The 24,758-nt window shown below is 38.9% G+C and overlaps 1 protein-coding gene across 1 annotated transcript in view; it reads left to right on the top strand.

Moving 5' to 3' along the window:
- XKR4 (XK related 4) overlaps nucleotides 1-24,758 on the top strand; it is a 221,113-nt gene that overhangs the window by 136,035 nt on the left and 60,320 nt on the right. Inside the window, exon 2 of the mRNA XM_065753274.1 lies at nucleotides 6,081-6,280. Within this exon, the coding sequence (XP_065609346.1) occupies nucleotides 6,081-6,280 (200 nt within the window). The remainder of the gene's footprint in view (nucleotides 1-6,080; nucleotides 6,281-24,758) is intronic.

Below are 24,758 nucleotides of genomic sequence, written 5' to 3'. Positions count from 1 at the left end.
TCCAATCAAAAAATAATTTGATTGGAAAATTAAGAATTGGCTGTTGCAGCTTGTACCTTCCTGGAAATGGGAATTAGAACTGAACTGATTTGTCCATTTCTTCAGAACAAAAAGAATGAGCATTAGCATGTTCTGATAAGAAAGCAAGCATTCCTGCTAAAGAAATTTTTTTGGATGTATTCATGCTTACCTAATAAGAAAGTACATAAGAAACAAAATAGAACAATCTGTTGTTATTTAACACAACAAATACTGTTGAGATACAAATACAGTTAAGTTTTTCTTGTAACCAGGCAACAGAAGAAAATGCCACTTATCAGAACTGCTGTTTATTCTACTGTTTTTTTGGCTCTTCAATAGCGATTTTTATTCTCCTCACCTCAAACACAAAAAGAGCAATTGTTCATGGTATGGCTAAATTGTTTAATGCACTGTTTGATACAGGGGTAAATTAGACATCAGAATAAGCATCTCAGATTGCTACAGCGAGCCATTAATGGTTTTTGATCTTCTCACAAATGTTTCACCAGATTATGTAACATAAGCAAATGTCCTCTACTGATTTAGGCAATTGTAATAAATATGGACTACATGAGGCATGAAATCAGAACATTTCCATTTTTCCAAAGAATGCAAATGGCTTCTCATTCATGTGTATCATCCTAAGGACTTTTTAGATGAAGCACATGGTAGCAATATAATCTTTGACACTTCTAAACTGAAGGCATTTTTTTCCAGAGCTGTGTGTATTACCATCAGATGGATGGTTTCATTAATGTGAAAATCTGTAGCAAGAAGTGCTCAGAGCCATAACCAGACTGAGCTTGCATATGGCTCTATGCTTGTGCGTGCCCATACTTGTCCACACTGTCTAAACGAAATGCTACTGAATATAACTGTTCTTAATCTCAATTTCTAGCAAAAGATGTGCAATAAAATGTGCAGCTGGAAGAAAGGAAGTGAGGACAAATGGCAAAATTTGGGATAGACTCAGCAGACTGAAAGACACTGATGAAACCAAACTATGGGCAATGAGGAGAGCTTAGTCCTACACTCATGGGAACACCACAGGCAATCAGAATTTGGTTTCTGTGTCCTACTCAGTTCTCTCTTCCAGAGTAACTGAGATCTGAAGAACTGACTCCTGTTTGTGAAGTATCTGGGAGGTCTCTTTGTCTGCCTTGTACTGGAGCAAGTGCTGAGGGAGTGTTATCAGGACAGGAGTATTCAAGACAAGCACATTCCTTAAAACAAGGGAGAAAGATGGGAAGATTTTTCTGCAAACTGGATAAGGCCAATGCTTTCCCATTATTGGCTTAGAGAGCCTCACCTGGTTTTGAGCTTGAATGAATGCTATACCTCACTCTCATAGGTTATTAGGTTGGTCAGCTGCCAATTCCTTGGCTGTGAATCCTGTAAGATTATTTACATGCATCCCAGTTAATCAACTGCTGTTTGTAAATCCCTTTAAACTTGGAAAGCACTCTTATAAATATTTGGTATTATCATATAATTACACTACCACATCTCAATTAAATGCACAATTGGGCAAGCTTTAATTATGCAATTAAAATGTCACTAGAAGTATTTTAAATGTAGATATCTCACTCAAGGCTGACCTCTCCTCAATTTTAGCATGGAAACGTGGAAGAAAATGAGAGTTCTTGATTTTTGAAACTCTGGAGAGGCACCATCTGATGAGAATGAAAGGGTTTAGCCCTAGTGCAGAATTTTTTTCTGCAGCTACAAATTTAGGTGACTTTTTGCTTCTGTTTGGCTTACATTCTGAACACTTCTTGTGGACAGCACAAGGATTAACCTGCTTTTTTGTTTGCTTTTGACCTCACTGCCTTCCTTCATTAACAATATAATGTCATTCAAGATCTTGTCCCATATATAAAGCACAACCCTGAAGTCAGTGGAATGTATACCATATCTTGTGATGCACTGAAATAAATTAAAACAATTAAATGCTGAAGCGTTCTCCATTTCCTCTTGAGAATAAAAAAGACATCAGTTCTCAAAGGATAATATATATGTCGCTATCTAATTATTAGAAATATAGATAGTATCACTTCTTACTCCCTTTTTTACATGCTGAGTAGTAAGCTTATATCAGTGTTGACAAACTAAACAGTGGTCTGGTTTCAGGGGAAGAAAGAGTTTAAAAGGTCTGATATCACTTTCTGGTAGTATTCTTTTAGTTTTCTAACTTTTCCATGCTTTAGGAAACTCTTACTTCTAAGATTTTCACCACAAACTTAAGTCTTTTTTAATGAAATAAGAAACTTTAATAGACTATCTTGACTTGCTAGATGAAGTAGTTGCTTTCCTAAATGGCAGTGTTGTTACTGTAGTTCCTTTTCTTCCTTTCTCCCTTTCTCCCTCTAGTGCCCAAACTCTCACTTCTTCACTCCTTGCCATTTATTTTCATGTCAGTTAAATGCTTATTTTGGGGAAATGAGTAGGCAGTTTTTGTCTATTTCTATGCATCTGCTTATGGTCAAAGTTTAGGTCTTAAGATATAATCACCACTGAAATAAAAACACACCTGAAACTTCATGTTTGACCAGTATGCTCCACAGTGAACCTAAGATAGTTTCAAATCTGTCATTAATCCTTCCTATACCTTGTTTGAATGTGATTGTACTTAAGGGCCACAGCTTGGACTCAGACAAAATGTGAGCTCCACTAGAATGACACCAGATGACCAGAATGAGAACAGCTCTTCAGGGTAGGATCTGCCATTAAGTGTGTCTGCATAGCATTCGTAGCATTTGCTGACAATAGGACTCCAGTAACAGTGTCTAAGATGCGATTACATAATGCATATATATATAAGAGAATGTGTCATTGTTGCAGTGTTAAACTATATTTGGAAACCACAACAAGAAAAGAACTTTATCTTGTTTATTTATTTATTTATTTTAATTTCACCATGGGTCTAAATTGGCTTTGATATATGAAGCATTTTATGAGACCATCTTTTTATTTTAATAACTACTAATTTGCACACATAACATCAATTGCTGGTGCAATTAATTGTAGATGCAAATGAGGATGTTTAGCTGTCTAATCACCTGACTGCCTATAAATCAGTGACAGTAATTATGTGTGTAAATGCTCATTTTAGCCTGCAATTAATTTGGCCAAAATTGATAGGACAGAAATAAACACCCTGGGCTAAAATTTGGTCCCTAGTGTGTAAAAAGAGAAAGTATCTTCTTCCTCTGCCTCTTGTCTAAATTGCAGAGAGTTAAGTAGACGAAGAGCAATGACTCCCCAGTTCCCAATAACTCACTGCCAATGTTTCACAATAAAGTGCAATGGGAGAGGAAATATTTCCATAAGGGTTCATTAATCACAACGTATTTGCCATGCACAGCCACTCTGCAGAGCAGGTGAAGAACCCTTAGGGACATTGCCTGGCACAGCATGTCATTTTCCTAATAGGAAAAGTATTTTTTGCACAAATGCTGTAAAATTGAAGTTGCAGATGGCTCCATTGGCAGGGTTAGAGCCTCCTGGCACAACCTTCAGCAGCCAAAGCTACTTTAGATATTTATAGCAAGGGTCAGGGATATCTCAAAAGAAGGATGTTGAAGAGGCTGTCTGCCCCACTAAGTGCACTGTTCCCAGGTGTGCCCCTTGGAAGGACATATGAATCAGGCAAAAACAAACAACAAAAAAACCACAGAACACAAACTGCAGAACAACATGCAGGTCTTGCTTGTTGTGGTAAAGGACTCTAGAGAACTACAATTAAACCAACTATGACCAAAAACCTAGGTATTGAAAGGACACTGCTAGCAAAACTGTACAAAGTAATTCATAATAATTCAGAGCCACCTTGCGTGGTTTAATTTAAATGTGAACTGAATGCGTTTTGCTTTTACACTGCTCTGATGTGTGTTGTCAGTAGAAGTGCTGCTGGCTCACATACGAACTCTGTGCTGCTCTCTGGTTTTGTTCGATGTATGTTCCTGAGTGAAGCTGTTGCTCTGATGTGTACATTGTGTACAAGGGTATGTTAGGTGCATATACAGAGGTAATTCTCTGCTGGGGCAGCTGAACCCTGGGCTCTTCTGTTGTTAGAGTCCAGAAGTCTTCAGTGACAGAAGGTACTTCTGGAGTTAGAACTGATTAGAAGAGAAATGAAAGGTAACATGCAGCCAAAATATACAGTCCTCACAATTCACTGTGCTCTACTAGTTATGAAAAGGATTTACGATGAAAGCATGTGAGAAAAAGGAGGAATGCTGGAATGTTTTATCTTAACTAATTGAAACATTTAATATTGGAAGTTGTTAACTATGTTAACTATATTAATTATGTCCTCATCAGAAAATATCGTTTTATTTTTTAAAAAGTCTGTAAAAATATATTTAAAAGATTAAAATATCATAAGAAATTATTTCAGATTCACAGTGTGACAGATTCAGAGAGAGAAAGAGAATCAGGAATCCAGTTCATTTAGTAGCCCGACAGGGCAGACCAATAGGATAGGATAGGACGCGAGACACCCTGATTCAAGACAGTATCTTAATCTTGATAACTTTTCATTAGGTCAGACTGGTTTTTTTTCAGTATAGCTCAATTAGAGCTATACTGTAATTGTAGGAGCAGGGGTTGGAGTTTAGATTTTCTGGCAGAATAACAAGATAAAAAGCTTCATATGATGCAGATTTTCCTTCAGCTCCTTGTCAAAATCCTACTCCACACCTGGCAGGTAAGAGTAGAGCAGACCAGAGGCCACACAGAGTGGTCATTGTGCTGTAGCCTGTGTCACAAAAGACCACTGCAGGCTCTTCAAGGGTCAGGGAAAGCATCCCAGCAGCCAGGTGTCTTCGCTGTCATGGGACATACCTTTCTTTCTAAAACAGCTCATTGCTCTGGCATCCACTGGAATCTGTGTTGTTGGCTGATGGCCAGATGTTATCTCCTTGCTTGCATAGGCCACCAGAGCTGACATATACTTTCTGCCCATTAGAGAGTTTGAAAATCTCTTCTATGAAGAAAGGCTGAGGGAATTGGGCTTCTTCAGCCTGGGAAATAGAAGGCTCTGTGGAGACCTCACTGTGGCCTATCAGTACTTGTAGGGAGCTGATGAGTAAGACTGACTTTTATACCATCTGATAGTGATAGGACAATGGGAAATGGCTTTAAACTAGAAGAGTGGAGATTAAGATTGGATGTTAGGAGGAAATTCATTACTCAGAGTCTGGTGAGGCATTGGCACAGACTTCCCAGAGAAGTTATGGATGTCTCATCCCTGGAGGTGTTCAAGACCAGGTTGGATGAGGCCCTAGGCAGCCTGAAACAGTGGTTGGCAACCCTGCCCATGGCATTCTATAATTCTAAGATTCTGTGAGTCTACAATACATTGTTTCCCTTATCTGCCAATTACAACCATGAGCCTATTGGGATCCTGGCTCCTGCTGGTGCTCCCTGCTGCTGCTGCACAGAAGCAATCATGTTGAGTTAGTTCCTGTCACTAAGGCGACTCACAGCCAGATCTCTACTTCTCCTAAAATAGGAACTCACTGATAGATCTTCTGTCTTTCTAAAATAGTCAGTCAGTCTATGAGAAAGAGCACTATGCATTTGACTGTATATGAAGCATCGTAATAGTAAACTCTAGATGTGTGGAGAATCAGGAGCTCATCCATAGGAAGGCTTGGCCTTGGTGGTCTTCCAAGTTCACATAGAGCTCCACAGAAATGGACTCCATTCTTTGCAGGTTCTGAGTAGAGGCCATCACAGAACTGAGGTGTTTTTTTTCCCACTGTTATTTGAAAAAACTCCAAGAGAGACCATATAATCAATATATCTCCCCTACATTTCTGTTCAGAAAATGGGGTCTGTGAAAGGAGTGCTATTTAACAAAAAAAAAAAAAATATATATATATATATATATATATACACACAAAATTAAGGTTTTTAAACAGTTTTATGAAGGCAAATCTTGTCCTCACTTTAAACATCGAAGTACATTGAGAAAACGTGGGTTATTTTCAAGCAAAACTGTTACCTGTAAAATATCATTCTGTGTTTCTATAATTTATCTCTTTTATTTCCAGGTATTTCCACACTATATACTTGGGTATCCGGAGTCGACAGAGTGGAGAGAATGACAGATGGAGATTTTATTGGAAAATGGTGTATGAGTATGCAGATGTGAGTATGCTGCATTTGCTAGCCACGTTTCTGGAAAGTGCACCACAGCTGGTCCTGCAGCTCTGTATTGTTGTACAGACTCGTACACTCCAGGCTCTCCAAGGTAGGACTTCATTTAATTGATTTGCTTTTAACATTTTAGGAAGATGTAATTTTTGTACATGCATGTTTATGCACATTTCAAACTGCTATGTGCCTCATGCTCCTTTCAGAAGAGCAGATCTTGCCTACTAGCTGCCATTAAACTGTTAACTGTGACTTTGTTGAGAAAGCCTGTACTGTTGGTGTTGGGTTGTTGTTGTTGTTTTTATTATTTTACATTTCTTACTGGCCCTGGGATGTGGGCAGGATTTACCATGCTTTGCTTTCTATGTAGTCGTATAATAAAAGAGCTCTTCCGATTATCCACTAGGCCAGTGTTAAAACTGCATCAAAGTACTGCTCTTCTCCCTATGCTTTTTCTTGTGAGCCTTCAAAAACCTCCAGACTCTAGAAATGACTCTCATAGGGTATTATGCAAAACAGAAAATGGTACAGAAGAAAGCAGAAATGCCGGTGTCTATGGAATAAGTGTCCATCAACTCTCAGCCATGTTTATCTGAAATAAATAATACAAGTTAGCTGCTGAGAATTACAAGAGCACTAATTCCTTCAAGCTATAGGTTTCCTCCTAAGGCTGATGCTTTAGGCAAGCATGATTACTTCTTTAAAATGGTAAATGCATGCACATGTCCTTCCACAGGGCTTGTCAATCAGCGATACAGATACAGAAATACCTCCTTCTCTGCTTCTTTTTTGATTCTACCTTTGGGTATCTGACAGCTTGTCTTTCATATTGCACTAATGTTTTGTCTTATGGCTGCGTGTGGGTAGAAATTATTGGCGAGTAAGAACTTGGGATCCAGAAGGTAACACAAATATCATGAGGGATTGAAGAGTAGAAAGGAGAAAGGACAGAGGAAGGAAAGTGCCACTGTATGAAACAGAATTGTTGCAGCACCTTGCTCCAAGAAGTTCTTCATGTCGTTATTTTGTTGTAACATGCAGTGAGACTGATTAGGTGAAAAGGAACTGGTAATAAAGTAGGTAACTGTGAAAACCTTGATCCAGGGCAGTTTCCTGTGGATAAATCAGACTTTTTTTCATTTATTCCTCTTTGAACTGGTGTCTAATACAGGCTGTCCTGCTTCCTGTGTGAGGTTTTTTTTGGTTTTGTTTCTTTAGATCTAAGACACTGTCACCTTAAGGGGAAAAGAAAGCCAGAGGTTCTACTTTAATTAGTTGGTGCTCTGTACAAATACAGTTGCCTGAGCACTTCTTACAGCTATTTCTCAAAATGATGCTGCCCCACACCAAGTCCAAACTGTTATTGTTCAGGAGATTGTACTATGACTTCAAGAAGCTTTGGCTCTCCAGAAATAGAGACTCCAGAGAGAGGATCAGGAGAAAATCATAGCAAGAATACTGTATGGTCAGCTGTAATTGAGCTATCTTCATAAACTATTAATAAAGAAAGCCTCTCACATTTATTTTTGTGCAATAACAGATCTATTAGAAATGTGGCTGGTGAATAGGCACTATGCCTGAGATGTACTATGCAAGTGGTTGTTAATTAGAGAAAACCTGGAATACTTCAATTTAGAAGGCAAAGATGGTTCTTGAAGTCTGCAGTCAACTCTGAAATCTGTGTATCAGAAACCTGAAAGGAATAAAACTGTAATTATTCACTTCAGCTGCAAAGGCTGATAATATTTATTGATTCTTTATTTCCCCATTCTCTTCCATCATCTAAGGAGAAAAGTTTCCACTTTAAAAACCTGAATTTTTTAGTTTTTTTTTTTTTAACAAGTTTGTAGAATTTTCTTAAACAGCAGTACCATTATATTCTCCTGGTGAAAGTTAATATATTTTAGTACTTTGCCAGCTGTGAAAATCCTTTCTTTATTTTCTGTGCTTCTTTTAAAGAAATGTTGAAGATAATGCACTGTACAGTAGGATGGCAGATTTGCTGTGAGGTTGCATAAAGAGAGCATAAATTCTCTCTTGCTTCAGCTACGTGTCTTAAAAGGCCTAGCCATACCGTACACACTTCAGCTCCTTTTCCACTCACTGAGCCTGGTGCAGAGATTCCTAATGTGGATCAATAAACAGAGGTTTGGTTTGATTTTCTTTGTTTAGAGAATGATGTTTGGTTTTTATTATTGCTCCGTTATCACAGTTCACAGAAATGAATTGTGATAATTGGTAAGTGCCAAGATCACTGGCCACCTTCTTGAAAGTATGCTTCCATCACAGACCACAAATTTGGCACAGGGAGTGAATGATACTGGAAATGCCTTGGTGTCTAAGCAGTGTATTTTTAATATCAAGCCATTAATGACCGCAAGATAATCTGTTAAATATTTTATTTATGAAATTGCATTTATTCCCTTCAGAATGCACCAAAATAGCATAATTATCAGAGAGACAATGCAGGATGGTTCTAGATTTCCTTCTCTTATTAATAGTGTTGGATAGGTATGCTTGACTGCTTCTGTCAGTCATTAAACCCCACTAATCAAGGTAAAAATACTTACAATGTGTGCATAAGTCCTTATGAAGATGAAGAACACTGTGCAATGCGTGCAAAACCCTCCCTCTTCAGTTTTTCATACGTTGCAGTGAGGGCCATTTCAAAAGCCCAGAGGATACACCACAGAGTGTACTTGCCTGGGCACACTAAGCATGAACAAAAAAAACTTCTAGCAAGGGCAGTTTACCACTGAGCCATGACTGCTGCAGCAGTGCATTACTTAGGCAGGAAGCTATAATCAGTCATTAAGGAATGGCTTCTCTTTCGCCTTGGTATCCAGAGAAATCTGAGTATTGCTAAAATGGTATCAAATTCCCATACTTGTTATTTCGTATCTGATTCTTTATGATTTCATCAAAACTTACAGAATTAGAGGCAGTGGTCTGTCTTATTCTGCCTGCACTCAGCAGCCAGATCCCTCCCACAGAGGAAGGAGTGAAATGCATTATGTGGGAAACAAATGATTTCTTAGAGCTAATTTTTCAAGGAAGATAAGTTCATTATGATACTGAGCTAAGCTGGTGCTCTGCTAATCTCCTCTCCTTCAATTTACCTATTGCCTCCACCTTTTCCACTCTGATCCTTTGAGTTTGAAGAAATATCTACTGTCTAGAAACAGAAGTACCTGGAAAATAAGTAATTTCTTAGTCTTTTTCTTGTGAGAGTCTGTTCTCCTTCCTTTTTCTTCATGTGCACTGTGCACAACACTCCCACAGCAGTTTCTCTGCTGAGCCAGCAGCACCTCCAAAATGCATTGCTTCTTTTTTTCTCTCTCTTAATTACTCTGTAGAAAAGTAATCTAAGAAGCTTCATGGTGGGAGTCACTAGCTGCACCAGCCTTATTCTTGGTGAGGAGTGAGGCAGCTCTGCATGTGTGGGGGCAGTGGCAGAAGGTCCACTGAAACAACTGTACTAACTGATGCTCATCCTACATCCGTATGCATAAGTACGTAGGTGTGGACAGAAGTGTCTAAAGTTGTTTGCAGATAAGATAGCTCAGCTACTAGTTATAGTCTAACAGTAATATCTCAGAGATCAGGAGAAGCTAAACAATCTCAGTGCAAGCTTACCCTGATCACCTGAGATTCCATATGGACCAGGTCCTTCACTGCACTGCACTGTTGTTCTTCAAGTCACAGAGAGCTGGAATACCAAAGTTGAAAGTGGATTATAGAATTACCCAATAAATCGAGAAGATGATGCATAATTCCCTTTAAAATGCCTCCACCTTTTAAGCTACTTAATAAGCAAACAGTATCTTAATAAATCAACCACTATCATGCTCTTCCACAGTAAACTACAATAGACTACATCTCACTACAGAATGAGATCAGTCTAAAGGCCATCACACTTTTCTTTGTTTGGATTTCTGGACATCCAGAATAATGACCACACACCACTACATTTGCTCTTTGCTCTACTGGCTTGATAGGTCTATGAGTTGACAGAAGAACTGACACACCTGGATTGGCAAACTGGCTTAAGAAGTGATTCCACCACCACTTAGGCCGACCAACTTGCAGGCTGCAACTAGAATCTCCAGTTTAATGATGGAAGGTCCTTCCTGGCACCTCACACAAGTTGTGTGATCATACCACTAGCATTCCCATGGCTGCACACTGGTGGTCCCCACTAGGGCACTTTTCCCCATCATTTGCTTGATTGGGTCTCAGCAGGAAGCAGTTGGACTCTCCAAGGCAGAAATGTGCCACTCAGCTCACAGGGATAATGCAATGTCATCTGGGTCAGTCCCTTCCCATGTCATCTCATTTTGTTATCTCTCACTGGCAAACATTCCTGGGCCCTTTTCCTTTTATTTCCTTGGGTTTCCTTATTATGCTACTTGATTGAAGAAGTACTCCCCATCTTAAAATTTGTGAAAATAAGCAAGCAAAAAAGCCTAGTGACTGCCTGATTGAAACTCCTATGTGTTAGCACAGAGTTACTGTCATCTTATTCAAGGAAATTGTGCTCTAACTGCTCTTAGATGAGCAGATAAACAAGATTCCTCCCTTCATTTACCACAGACTTCTTTATTTATGTTGTATTAATTAAAGCATTGTTTAAATTATGGATTAGTTTCTCATTCTTATTTACTGCATATTATGTTTGCTAGTCAGCACTTAACTATTTTTTTTTCCATCAGCCCCTGGTGGTTTGTTCTGGCTTTTCCTTACAGTAGTATTAATCAAAGTGTCTATCAAAGTTTAATCAAAGTCTAATCAAAGTTCTTAAAATAGGCTGACAGTAGTATAGAAGCAAAATGAGAAGCTCAGAACAATTAATAATCCAATTTTGCTAAAGTTACCACACACTTACAGAGCCACTGAATTCTGCTGCAATTGTTTCCATGAGATCTCACTGGCCAACCTATTTCCCCATTTCTACCAGCTCTGCTGGAAGTCCAGCACTTCATACACTGACAGAGCATACAAAAATCCACAGTGCTAACCAAGAATCTCTCTCCAGTCTTCCTACTCCAGACAGATCACTGCTACTGCCTGAGCTGAACAAGAATTTCAGGAACTCACTGGTAGTTTGTGACATGGTTGAGAGGTCCTAGCTTTATCTGGCTGAAGGAAATTATGTGTTAGCTCATTCATTGTAAAATCCTCTGGCAAAACTCACCTTTGTGCATCAGAATATCAAACTCTTTTCAGATCAGTGCAATGAACTGAAAGCCATTAAGGCTTGGGGTTTTGAGGGGGCTTTTTTTGTCCTTTTTGTATGTGTGTGAGAGAGAGAGAGACCAGCGCAACGCTTTGCATAACTTCTCCTTTTTTGTGACCTTCACAGAAATTCTGTATTACTGTGTAATGTGCTGTGTGTATTTTCAGTGCTTTTTAAATGAAAAAAAAAATGTTGATGGAAATTCTTATCCAATTTGATGTATATTTGTATGGAAATAAGGTTTAGCTCTTGAGTTCTGGGCAGGTTGCCACTGCTCTTCTCTCTGCTGTCAAGGTTCTGCACCACTGCAGTCCAGCACTCGAACTTCCCAAAGAGAAAGAAAAGCAGAGCAAGCAATGGTCACAGAATCTGCATGCAGCTTGGCAAAACAGATTTTCAGTGACAGAGATATATAAGCATGGTATACTTGGAGTAAATGTATCATCAGCAAATGACTTCAAGTGATCTACATGCTCCCCTTGCAAATCTTAAAATGTTGCATTGCACTCATTAGGGTAGAGCTATCATATTAACTCATACATGTTTCTGGTAGAACAAGAAGACTTCCTAAAGGCTATCATGTCATATAATCAATATTATAACTGGACTAGGATCCTAAAACTACTCATATCTAGTTATATCTTTTGTCCGTAATATACCACTTAGAAGTGTAGTTCTCAGATAGAGACCCACTGCTGCTTTCCTGACTTTTTAATTTCATCAGTAGTCTGTCCCTCTTTGTTCTTTAACTATCCAGGATTTTACACATTTCCTGCAGAAATGATACTTCTGTGACTGTATAGTCCATTTGTTCTTCAGTCCTGGCTTAAGAATTTCTGAGCCATTGGACTATTTCAATCAAATATAAAAGAACAACAGATTTCTCAAGGATAATTATTTTTATTTAAATATTGTGAAAAAAGCAATCAAGTTAGAGAGGAAAGAAAGACAAATGAGAGCCTCCACAAAGGAAAAGGCAGTCAGACTTCTGCTGTTAATCATTTTGTTGGGCACCAACCAGTCCAAACTGGCATCCTTTCCAGACGAACCATTGCCCTGAGCTTCCCTACCCAGTGGGATTATTGTGATAGACAGGCCTAACTAGGGATTATGAGATTCTTTGATAGGACAGTAAGTAGTTCTCTGATCTCATGAGAGGTTCTGCATTTTCTTGATTATCTTCATTGACTTTGCCTTCATGAGTACCAGTCTGAAGTCATCACTGGGGAATATGGCTGACCAAGACTGTACAAAGAACTCCCGACTGTATTACGCCAGTGCTCTCATCTTTCTACTGGCAATATCTCACTAGAATTGTATTTCCATGTTAACATAGACATTGCACGGGTTAATCCCAGTTATTTCATGATTCTTTGAAACACATAGGCTCCGATGAGTCTTCAATTACATTAAAAATTTCTGTTGGCAACTAAATGCATGTAATGCAATTTGATTTATTTTTTTATTTTTCCAGTTTGCAAGATACTTCTGACATTTCCACATATCACTTTCATTTTCTATGTTTATAATGTCTCTCAAAACCTTATTAGTATATTCCTTTTTAAAACCAAGATCATTAAGAGAAATATTCAGACAAGATTGGTTTCAAGTGTAATCAGTACTGAGCAAATTAATAGTAATCTTATTCCATTCTAAGTGTTTTTCAAAAGCATTTCAACAGAATTCTGCAGTGTCTTTCTTTAAATAGTTCATATACCTGCCTCAGCTATTTTCTACTAATTCCAGTCTCCTTTCCTCATTCTCTACCAATACTTTCCCATGAGCTTGGTAATTTCTATTCTGCCAAATATTTGATAGACTAGATTTTATTTGTTGAGATAGGAGTTCTAAGAGAAAGATACCAAGTTACCTTCCACACTCTTATGATCTACATTGTTTTTGTAAATATACATTTCCTGTCACATGGTACCAGTTTTGAGTGGATAGATTTATTGAAGATGCTTCTCACCAGAAGCAGTATTTCATACTCCAGCTCTTTTGGGATCACAGAACAGAGATTTTCCAGTTGCACTAAATGATAACATGAAGCTTGGAATTTCTGCAGATTAGCTTTCTGTTCTCATTTCCTAGCTGCCAGTTCTGTCTTTGATCCATTGTTTCAAGTGCCCTTATTGAAAATTGGTGTATAAGGCACCACTTTTATTGCTGATCTTTTTTACCTACATTCTTTTACCTTTTCCATCTAGGCATCATTTTTGAGGTGAGGTTGCATACAGATAGATTTTAAGACATTTTCCAGAAGTGTTTGCTTAGTGGGGTTTAAAGCTGCAGAAATTCTTTTTTTTTTTTTTTTTTTTTTAGTTTCTTTGGCCTTCTCATTTCCTTAAATTTCTTACACACAGCCTGACTTACAGATCTAGTTTTGTTTATCTCTCCATTTTGTTTAATTTGGACTAACATTCATCTGAACCAGTGCTTTTTTTTTTTACAATTAGATGTCCCTCAACGACCTCAAAACTTTTTGTAGCTAAGTTTAGAAAGAAGCATCTCCACTTTCTGCCAGAAAATCTGTCAGTTGTCACACTCCAGAATATCTGGGCTGTATCCAATAGCATTTGGTCTCCAGCTTGTACCTCAGAACTGAAGTCTCCCATAATGAGTCAATTCTCTGCAGAATTTCTCCCTGTAATAATGATTTGAATATCTCTATCCATATCCAAATTTAACTCTGGAATTCACAGCATACTAAAAGTATTTCTCCATCAACATCACGAATAAGAGTAGGTCTGCCTCTAACTTTTTTTTTTTTAAGCTGTAGTTCCAAGTGACTCTCTTGCTTACTTACTGCATTTAGGCCTGTATCTTTACCCCAGGGATTCTGTTTAGTTCCTATTAAGCAATCATAAAAAGATCACAGGGTCACATAACACTATATAGGCCTACCAGTACGAGTTTGTGATGTGATGCAGAAAATAACATTTGTGGAGCTTCACTGCTTGTTAATCATTTTTACCATTCATTGAATCACAGGAAAAATGAAGAATATATCATGTAGGTCATTCTGAATCAATGGCAGTAAGGCTTCGTAACATGCCAGCATGAAATCTGTATGTTTCATTTTAATAGAAAAGAACATTAAAAACAGTATTAGGAAGAGTTAGTGTATGTTTCAGTGCTACTCTTTTCATCTCCTTTCTTCTGTCCTAGCAGAATTATCAGGTATAGTGTCCAGTTTAGTTTCACAATCCTATTGAAAGGCCTCAATCAATCAACTGATTAGCAAAATTATTAGGCGGATGTCATCTTTGCTGAAGTTAAAAACAAATATGATATTTTTAAATATTGTGAGATCAATTTTATGCACGTTTTGTAATAACTTAAAATCATTATGCCAGTCTGGAAGGAAAGTCCTAAATTCCCCCTATTGACATGATCACACGAGTTTGCTGGGAGCTTTGTGGATCTTTGTGAGGCTTCAGTCAGCCTGCTGAATTTCTCCTGGAGGTCAGGCCTGCCAACCAGCACATCGCATTGGTTGTTCCCTCCTGTTGAGCCCAGGCTAAAAGATCATAATGAACATGGAGGTAACATGAAAAGAAATTCTTTGGGGGACAACTGGGAGGAATGACCAAAAAAACAAAAAAGTAACTTTCGTGTCATCTACAGGTTTTTAGTTTTAATAGTGGATCCACACATCTGCTAAGATACACAGAGTGATGAAGACAGCCTAAGATAGCCCAAGTAGTGCATTCAGTTTTTGCAAGCGTGATATATTGCCTACACACTGAATTTTATCTGTTAGGGAATGTCAGAAAGTTAGTGACATATCCTTCTGCTCCCTTTATTTTGTGCTAAAAGAACATTTGCCAAGGAACAAATTCAGAGTTTCATGCTTTGAGTTACTGTATTTTCTATGACTTGTACTTTTGTTCATGGGTGAGGAAAGAAGTGAGGCATACTTGGCACAGAAAAAGCTTTCTTGAGTCTAATATAGCAGTGAGAACTTTCAGTCGTGATTGTTTCTTACCCAAAGACTGCACAATGCTGCAAAGAATTAACTTCAGTTTTTCTTCGTGCAGAGGCCTTTAAAGGTTCTTTCAGGGAGACAGTGTGCACTGGCTTTACTCCAAATACATAGATCCAGCATTTTCTCAGGTATTTACCTGTTGACAACCCTCTTTCATATTTATCATTTTGGCCTACCTGCAAATTTTCTCATTTTGCCAACATTTTGAAAGAGCAATCCTTTCCTGTTGAGAGTGGTTTTAAATAAAAGTTCCACCTCAGAGTGGGACTGCATGCATTAAAATGTGTCCTGTATGAAGTTCAAGTCTAAATGTATACAAGATATAACAGAGCTGATGAAGTCACCCATGGAAACTAGTATCCATTATTTTATGGCCATTATTATTTTTGGTCATGCACGCACTAGACCAATAATGAACTGTGAATACAAACAAGCCCCACTGTATTCTTGATCTTTGCTCAGTTTCCCAAGTATCAGAGAATAATATCCTGTGCAAAAGTGAGACTCAAACAAAAGGCCCAGTGTGGCACAGAAGGGTCATCCCTGTGGGAGCCTTCTCATAGGACTCAGTTAAACTTCTTTCAGGAATGAGGACTACTCCCTGGACTGAGCTTTACAAGACCATTGTTTTACAAAACGTTATTAAATAGCTGTCTTTTGTGTTAGGTTTTGACAGTATACCCAACCTAATGGGGATAAGAATCCATTAAATATACAATATACTTTATTAGTTTTTGGTTTCCCAAACTAAATTATAATGACAATGAATTGAAAACTCTTTTTTTTTTTTTTCCTGTGGGTGTTATTTTTTGTAGTGTGTCAGTTAATAAAGTGCTAAACTGCATTCTGTTCTCTCCCTGTAGTGGATACAGTTTGAAAACAATGATTAATAGGTTTTGTGCTACAACAGGAGAGAGAATTTCTGGATTTAGTTCTGACCGAGGCATTTGCCATATCATTTCTGCATGGGTGGCCAGTATGCTCTCATGAGTTAAATACCCTAGACAGGAAGAATCGTATGATAGAAGCTACTGAATCATTATTGATCCCAGCCCATTACATTTAATGGACACTGTGTCTGCATGCTCCTTACCGTCCTACAGACAGTTCAAGGTGCAGAGGAATTCTTTCATTCTCGCATAAATGACTAAAAAACGTGAACTGAATCCTGTCTTGGTGTAGCTGTCCTGGCAGTATTTCATTTCACATTTCAGCAGGCATCTACCACAGCTCCAGAGGTCTGCAGAGCCCCTCCTAGACCCAAAACCCAAGCAGTGGGGTCAAAGAGCGTCCTGTCCAAGGGACTGATTAGGAGCATCCTACAGGCGCTGGGCCACAGGGCCATGAGGCTTTTTGGGATGCATGAGGTACAGTGGTGAAGCAGTAGCAATGCCCCTCTGCAAGCTACTGTGCAGCTCTGAGCAAGGTAGCTGTCAAGTCCCTTGTCGTGAGGACAACCAGATGACTCACAAAAAAATTCCTGGTTTACTGCAGTTTTAAGTCTTTGAAATTAAATAAGCTAGCCCTAGTTTGAGCTGTCTATTGGCATGCATAAATCTGTGATAGCTGAGGGGCTGCTTCGTGAGTGGTGCTGCTGTCCCTGTCACAGGGGCAAGCAGGGGGCTGGGTGTAGGTCTCCTTCAGCCATCTGCTGCCACCCCTGCACCAAAACTTATGCAACTTCAGGCTGTTTTCAGCTTTTAACAAGTTCTGTCAATGTTCTTATATCTCTTTGCTGCTCTGTGGAAAGATTTTTTTGGGTGATTTACTGTGACGGGAAACCTGGGATAGCAAAGAGGTGTTCACACCATGTGCTTAAGTCTAATCTTTCCCAGGTCCCTTGTGACACAAAAAGCCATTTTGGGCTCCTTTTGAACCCCTGGGTTCGTCACTCTTGGTAATGAAGCTTAAATACTGCTCATTACTTACAGCATACTTCTTCCCTCGGTAACCGAGCTCTTTATTAGTTTTGCTCAGCAGAAGGCAAAAAACATGCAACATGAGTCCAAGGCAGCAGCAAACTGAAAATGGCTTCTCATGTCTTTTTTCAGATCTACTGAAGTCCCAGCACATCTCGTAGGCATGCCATGAGTCTGGTATAAAGGTTTTTAATCAGGCGTTTTCACCTCCAAGCACAATAGATGCTAAAATAGTTTGCAGTAAAAAGTGATTCTTCTAGGTGATGAATATTTTATATCTTGTTCTCGGCATTTCCTTCAAAAAGCATCATTTTCGTTTTCCTATGGAGTCAGTTTGGTTTTAAAGAGTTGTCTCAGAAACACCAGAGAGTGTCTGGAATGGTGAATCAGCAGGAAAAATATGGAACTACAATCTTCTGCTCAAGAAAAAGTCCAAAGTGTTTTCTATTTCTGATGTGTTCTCTTCAGACTTTGAATTATACTTCCTTGGTAATGCGGAGAGCAGTATAGCTGGGAAAACAAGCTGAAAAGAGGGCATTATGTAGGCATATGCATGGCTCACTTTTTCCCCACACCTGGTTTGGGGTGCTGTGCTTTCAGCTGCTGCAATGCCATTCTTTCAGAGTTGGGGAAGCATAAGCACGGGCAGGATGAGGCCTTCAGCTTTGCAGCAGCACATCATGCAGCAGCAGAATTGGAGCCAGATGGGCGTTCTGAGCAGAGCATAATGGATTGCAATTGAACTGATATTTTAAGCTAACAAATGTTTAGATCAGAGTTGCTTACAACACAAGCATTTACAATACAGGGCTGATTGCAGCATGGCAGAAGCATCCAAATGCTGTAATGAGGAGGGTGGTGTCAGCATTTCACTTCTAAATTTCAGTGTTCAGTGACTCCGAGCAGCTGTAAAAAATCACTTAGCTAAAGCTTGAGTAAGGACGCAGGCAAAGGCCCAGAGCATTCCAAAGAGAGATTCCAATTCACCTTCCCAGCATGAAAAAACCTTAGATGTTGGAGTGTAGCAACACGTTTCTCCAGCAGATTGTTCCTATGATTGTTCCTGAAGCTGGGACATGAATGAGGCAATGAGGATGAGTGGAGCTTTGAAAAAGCGTTCCTGAGAAGATAAGATAGATAATATGCGTGGAGCAGTGAAGGAGCTCTAGGAAATCACACGAGCTGTACTTCACCTGACATGAAAGCTGAAGGACTAGGCTACAAGTAAATTGAGTCATGGAAACATAGAAGAATTTGAGTTGGAAGGGACCCTTAAAGGTCATCTAGTTCAACTCCCCTGCGATGAATGGGGATGCTTACAGCTACGTCAGGGTGCTCAGAGCCAAGTCCAGCCTGACCTTGAATGTCTCCAAGGACTGGGCTTCCATATGGTGACACAGTCAAAATCGATGAGGTCTACTTAAGCTGACAATTGCAGAATTTCTTAAACCTGTCAGTGAAATCTATTCTGTAAGTAACTCAAATGAAATAAGGTCCAATGTGATGACTTGTATTCATCTCGCACTACACTTAGAGAAATCTTCTGTTTTGTAGCTTTTTACTACTACTCCAAGTTGTGAATAAGGAATAGTCACTTAGGTCATACAATCAGAAGTATTGAAACTAGCTGCACAGAGTGATTTAGGAAGATTTAGGAAGACTTAATCTCCCATTTCAACTATCTGATATCTGTACACACTGTGAACTGTCTTCCAGATTTGATGCTAACTATAGAGTTCTTTATGCAGCCTTAGAGTGGAAGGGACAGATCACTGCAAGTTAGAAGTAAAATTGCAAGGCATTGTGGAAGATGGTTAGACAACTATCCTAACACAAGTAACTCACAGAACAGAGTCCTCAGCTATGAGACAACTCCAGTTCGAGACTTTCACACATTTTTCTACATATGAGCTGTACCTGCCATGAAATAAAATAGCCCCTCTGGCAAGATTGCAGAAAGATTGTTCTCAGATACGAAATTCCTCATCCTGGGAACTATACAGAAAAGTTTGCCAAATATCTTCCCTGCCAAATGTAGGAGACAAGATAAAGATCTGAAGTCTGGGGAAAGCTTGACTATAATGAAGAGAACATCAGATTTTTAGATCAAATCTTTTGGGAAGCTATTTCTGTTTCTTCCAGTAGTATACAAATAACCTGTTACTTTGACAAATGCTTTTAAAGTTCTGTATCTAAAAAAAAAGAGGAGGGGGGGGATCCATAGTCAAGCATATAGATAGGTAATCTGCTTTTCAAATGAATAAGTAACCTGCAAAAACTTCACCATTTTATGTTTTTATATATAAGGGCAGTTCCAAGAATAATACCTTATATTTAATTATATTGATCCACAATGTCAGAAAAAATGGTACCCATTGACATTCATCAATGCTTGCTGAATGTTTATGGAGACAGCGGGTGTGAGAACAGAATGGTGATGGGTGGTGTTTCAGTAGTGGCAACAGCACATCACCTTCACTGGTACAGATATTTATGAGCATGCAGGCTTCTGTTCATCACTGGCAAAAATGCATAGCTAATGGTGGTGATTATGTTTAAGAATAGTCTTTTGTAGCTGAGAATTTGTTCAAGCAAATAGTGTAATTGTGCTCCTTGTATCCATTGTAATTTCAATGGAAATAAACATGAGATTACTTTCTGAACAACCTATGTATTTTATGGCTGTAGAGGAATTGCCTAAGTAGCTGATAACTCATGTTATAGCTTGTTCCATCAGGGAACTGAAATCATATAATCTTGAAAGCCACGAAAATATTTTTGCATCTTTTCATGATATCTTGCAAACAGTATCTTGTAATATTGTGATTTATAATAATTGAGTATAGAGTGTTTATGTGATTTATAATGCTATCTTGACTCTGTTAATAAGTGTAATAAGATCATGACTAGAATCTGACTAAGTATAAATACTTCTTTTTTTTTCTTTTTTTTTTAATGGAGTTTTCTGGAACAAAGATTTTCTTTATTTTTCACTTTTTTTATTGAAGTTTATTGTCCCCATCAGACTGTTAACTTCCATGTAAGTAGGTCTACATTTTTGCTTCTTGATAAGATGGCCAAGTAGAACAAACTTTTTCCTAAGGGGAAGTATTAATTAACTAACTAATATTTAGTTTTTGATTGCTTCCCCCATATGGACATAAAAACATACAAACAAGTTCATTAGCACCTCACTAGTGTATGCTAAACTGTTTATTAGTTTTTCACAATGACTGTTTGATGCTGGTTCCAGTTAAGCACTGCTATCCAAACATTCATTCTGTGGTTTATTAATCCACAGTGACAAATCTTATTTCCTCATTCCTGTCCTCCCTTCCATTCCTCCTCCCTAACATGCTTTTCCCTCCCTGTCTTTTGATGAAGATGCTGATTTTAAAGGCAGCGTAATACATTTTGAAGAAAAAGGAGGTGACCCTTTCAGATTCTATTTCTGTTGTCAAAACTCAGTGCTTTAACAGCTGAATATCTTTGCATGCAATCTTTAAAATACATTGAGCCCTCTAAAGCCATTAAAAAGGCTGTCATGCCACAAATCACAGTGAATTTTTTCCATGGCCTCTCCCAACAGTTAAAGAAATTTAGGGTGTTGAACTAGAATGGATCTATCAAGGTCATCAATCCCACTCTCCTGCAGCAAAACACAAAGAAACAAGTGAAAAAATATTATGCTACAAAACACAAAGCAATAATCAACAAAGGTTAGAAATATGCTATCTGATTGTAAGTATGGAAAGAGTAGACAAACCACCCAGAGTGGTACATGTAGGCCAGTAGCATCCTGGCTTGTATCAGAAATAGTCCAGCCAGCAAGAGTGGGGTGGTGAGCACCTCTTTGTTCAGATCTGGTGAGGTTACATCCTGAGTACTGTGTTCAGTTTTGGGTCCCTCATTACAAGAGAGACACCAAGGTCCTGGAGTGTGTTCAGAGAATGGCAATTAAGAGAAGCAGTTGAAGGAGCTCGGCTAAGGAGGCTAATGGGAGACCTTATCACCCTCTACAGCTCTCTGAAAGGAGGTTGTAGTGAGGTAGGGGTCGGCCTTTTCTTCTAGGTAACCATGACAGGACAGTAGGTAATGGCCTTAAGTTGCACCAGTAGAGGTTCAGGTTGGATATTAGGAAAAATTTCTTCTCAGAAAGAGTGGTGAGGTATCAGAACAGGCTGTCCAGGGAAGTGGTGGAGTCATCATCTCTGGAGGAGACATGTTAGTTTTACCCTACTGATGATGTGATGTTGCACTAGTGATCCTGCTCAGTACGAGAGGAACCACAGGTTCAGACTTTTGGTGTATGTGCTTGGCTGAGGAGCCACTGGAGCAAGGCTACCATCTGTGGGATTATGACTGAATGCCTCTAAGTCAGAAAAGAAATATGTAGATGTGGCACTGAAGGATATGATTTAGTGGGCATGGTAGTGATGGGTTGCGATTGAACTAGATGACCTTTGAGGTCTTTTCCAACCTTCATGATTCTATGATATTATGTATTCATGTACAGAGGGACTGTGATTGAGCCCAGGGACATCTGGATAAGTAGATCCTAAATGTCCTTCAGCGAGGACATGAGCATTACACTGCAGGTTCTCACCTGTTCCAGGAGCATGGGTCCCTGAGGACTTTGGAGTGAATATCTCTCAAATGGATGTACAACTGAAGAGCTGCTAAGAAGGAATACTGGCTTCATTTTGGTTTGGTTAGCACAGAGAATACCAGTGGTGCAACATAAGTCTCTGGGCAAGTCCTCAGGATGTTGACAACCAACCCCACAGTATTTTTGCTGCTCTTCCAGACTGGTACCCCATGTGCAGCAGTCAAAACTCTGCCTGCATTCTTAACAAACCCCAGAGTCACAGGCACACTACAGTTAGTGTGGTGTCTTTTCTACTTCAGCTATCCAGAAGTCTGATAAATCCAACTAGTTTTCATTTTCATCTTCAGCTGTTCCTGCAGCCAAGGTTGTTACATTCTGGGTGCAACGCTGATCGAATTGCAGTCAGTGACAGTGCTTACACTGATACTTTTGGGGCCAAACAATCACCTTCTGTCTTCTGTATTTATGTGTTGATCTTACCAGATCACAGAATGTGTCCTAAAAGCTATTCAGACTTGGCAGAAGTCTGCATCTCTGCACTCTATATTTCTTTTAAACAATTACAAGAAAAAAGTAGTTAAGTTCATGATCAGAAATTGCTCTAGCCAGAGTGTTTCCATGTCCCAGTAAGCTTCAGGGTTTCACAAGGGAATACAAATTAAAACTGACTGCAACAGTTGGCTCTGTATTTTGTTGTCAGAGAGTAGCATTCATTTTCTTCGCTTCTTGGTTTCTGTTGCATTTCTACTTTAGAGAAAAAGAACAAAAGGAGGAAAGGAAGCATGTCAAGAAAGCATGGCATAAAAGCTAAAATATGCTAAAATAGTTCCATCTTATTTCCCTGAAGCTCAATGACCCAAAGATACTACATAGTGAGATCTAAAACAGCAGAAATAGATTGTTTTGAAAGGAGAAGAAAGAGATCAGCAAGAAAAGGTACTGGCCAGCAGAGTGCTAGCTCATAATTGATCCACCAAACTTGAACTTTGTGGTTTGATACTCACCTTTGTACAAGCTTCACTCAAAGCTGTTCTGAGACATGTAACCAAGTCTCTCTGCAACCTTATGTTGAAGAAAGACACATGGGCCTGTATTTTGCTTACAAACAAGGTAGCTTTCTGGAACAATTGCAGCAGCATCACCATGAGCCCTGACAATAGCCTGCAGGAGCTTGGCCTTCACCCTTGCTTAGCATTGCCTGCAAGGATGATATCACATCCACACAATTCACCTCCAGTTGAACTCCTAGGACCTGTAGATATCTTGGGCACCATCTTCTACCATGTATTTCAGTGGCAAAGCTGCTGTGGGCCTTAATGAGCAGATCTATGTATTGCAAGAGATCAGACTTGAGTTTGCTTAGCAGGATATTGCTCCCCCAGCACCAGGCACAGAGCAGAGACCAAAGGAACTCTACAGAGAGCTCATGTTAGCAGTTTGGGTTCAGCTTTGATTCTTGATAAACAATGGTTTTATCTGCTTTTCGCTCATGTTCAGATTCAGTTTGACTCAAATGACTTTAAATTATGAATCTCAGGCATCATCTGCCATCACATGGTTAATGTGAATGATTATTTCACTTGCACACTGGTGGAACATGCCAGTGTGTTCAAACATCATTGATCGTGAAGCTCAGATGTCCCTTCTGACTCATATATTAAATGAGATTATGTTTGTTTTGGCTTGTGTTTTCTGCCAGAATTCAAGCTATCTCAAATTAGCTTGTTTTAGCAACATTAGCAGCATTCTACTTTCTGCTTTTTGCTTGATATTATCCCATTGATTTCAGACAGCTTTTAATCTATACTTCCTTGCTACTAACTCCATATCTTCTGCATAACCAACTCTTCTTGTCATAAGTGGGAGTTTTGTATAAGAACATGTATAGCTAGAAAAAGTGGAAAACTTTGTCTAAAACTAGCTGTCCCTCAGCCAAGTATGGAAGAAAAGTTATCCTGAAATCATCATTAGAACAAATGGTGAGGCATCAATTGTTTGTGTATGCTCCCTAGTTTTACATGTGAAGGAAACATTGGACGCTACTCAAAAAAGTGACAAGGATTTTTATTCTTTTTTTTCATTGGGAACATCAAGTGTCAGCAGTATTCTGCTCACACAGTTCTAATACAATTTATGCCCCAGTGCTGTTATCCCTACCATCTACTGCCATGGGAGCTGCCTGAACAATGAGTCTTTATTATGTGAGAAGCTTTTCATACCATCTGTGTCCCAGAACACTTTACAGAGATGGATAAAAGAGTCTCAGTAAATAACAACAGAGAATAAATAAATTTAAAAGGTTTAGGTAAAGGAAAGCAGAAATAATTCAAACGCTTAGTCAGACATGCAGCACAGAGCTTGGCAGTAAATGATGCCATGTATTTCGTTTGAAAATATCAAGAAATTAGAACAGCTTTTTCCATTTACTCTCTAAAATAGTGACAGAACTGCTCAAGAAAGCTAAAGAGAATTAGTGTCATAAACAAGCAGATTGAAGTCAAAGAGAGGCAGCCAGACAATGTTAAGCCTTCACTTAAACAAATCACAATCCTGGTATAACAAGATACTTAAACTGGTCCATGTGATATGAGTTATTCAACTGTGGAAAGATGGCATGTATATAAATACTTTGCTGGGCTGTAACAATGATACTAAGCAAACTGTATGTTAAGGGAACTCTAGTTTACAGAACTCTAGTTCTGTTTAAAAGTTTGATGTCCTGTTTAAGGTACTTTTATAGTCAGTTAAGAGAAAGAGGCACCTAAAGAGATTCTGATCTTCCTGAGGTGGCTTGCCTTTTAGACCTGCTCACTTCTCTCTACC

The sequence above is a fragment of the Cyrtonyx montezumae genome, unplaced genomic scaffold, assembly GCF_038088225.1.
Source record: "Cyrtonyx montezumae isolate F1298 unplaced genomic scaffold, pur_monq_1.0 scaffold_8, whole genome shotgun sequence".
Taxonomy (NCBI): domain Eukaryota; kingdom Metazoa; phylum Chordata; class Aves; order Galliformes; family Odontophoridae; genus Cyrtonyx; species Cyrtonyx montezumae.
This window is presented reverse-complemented; position numbering and strand designations above follow the sequence as displayed.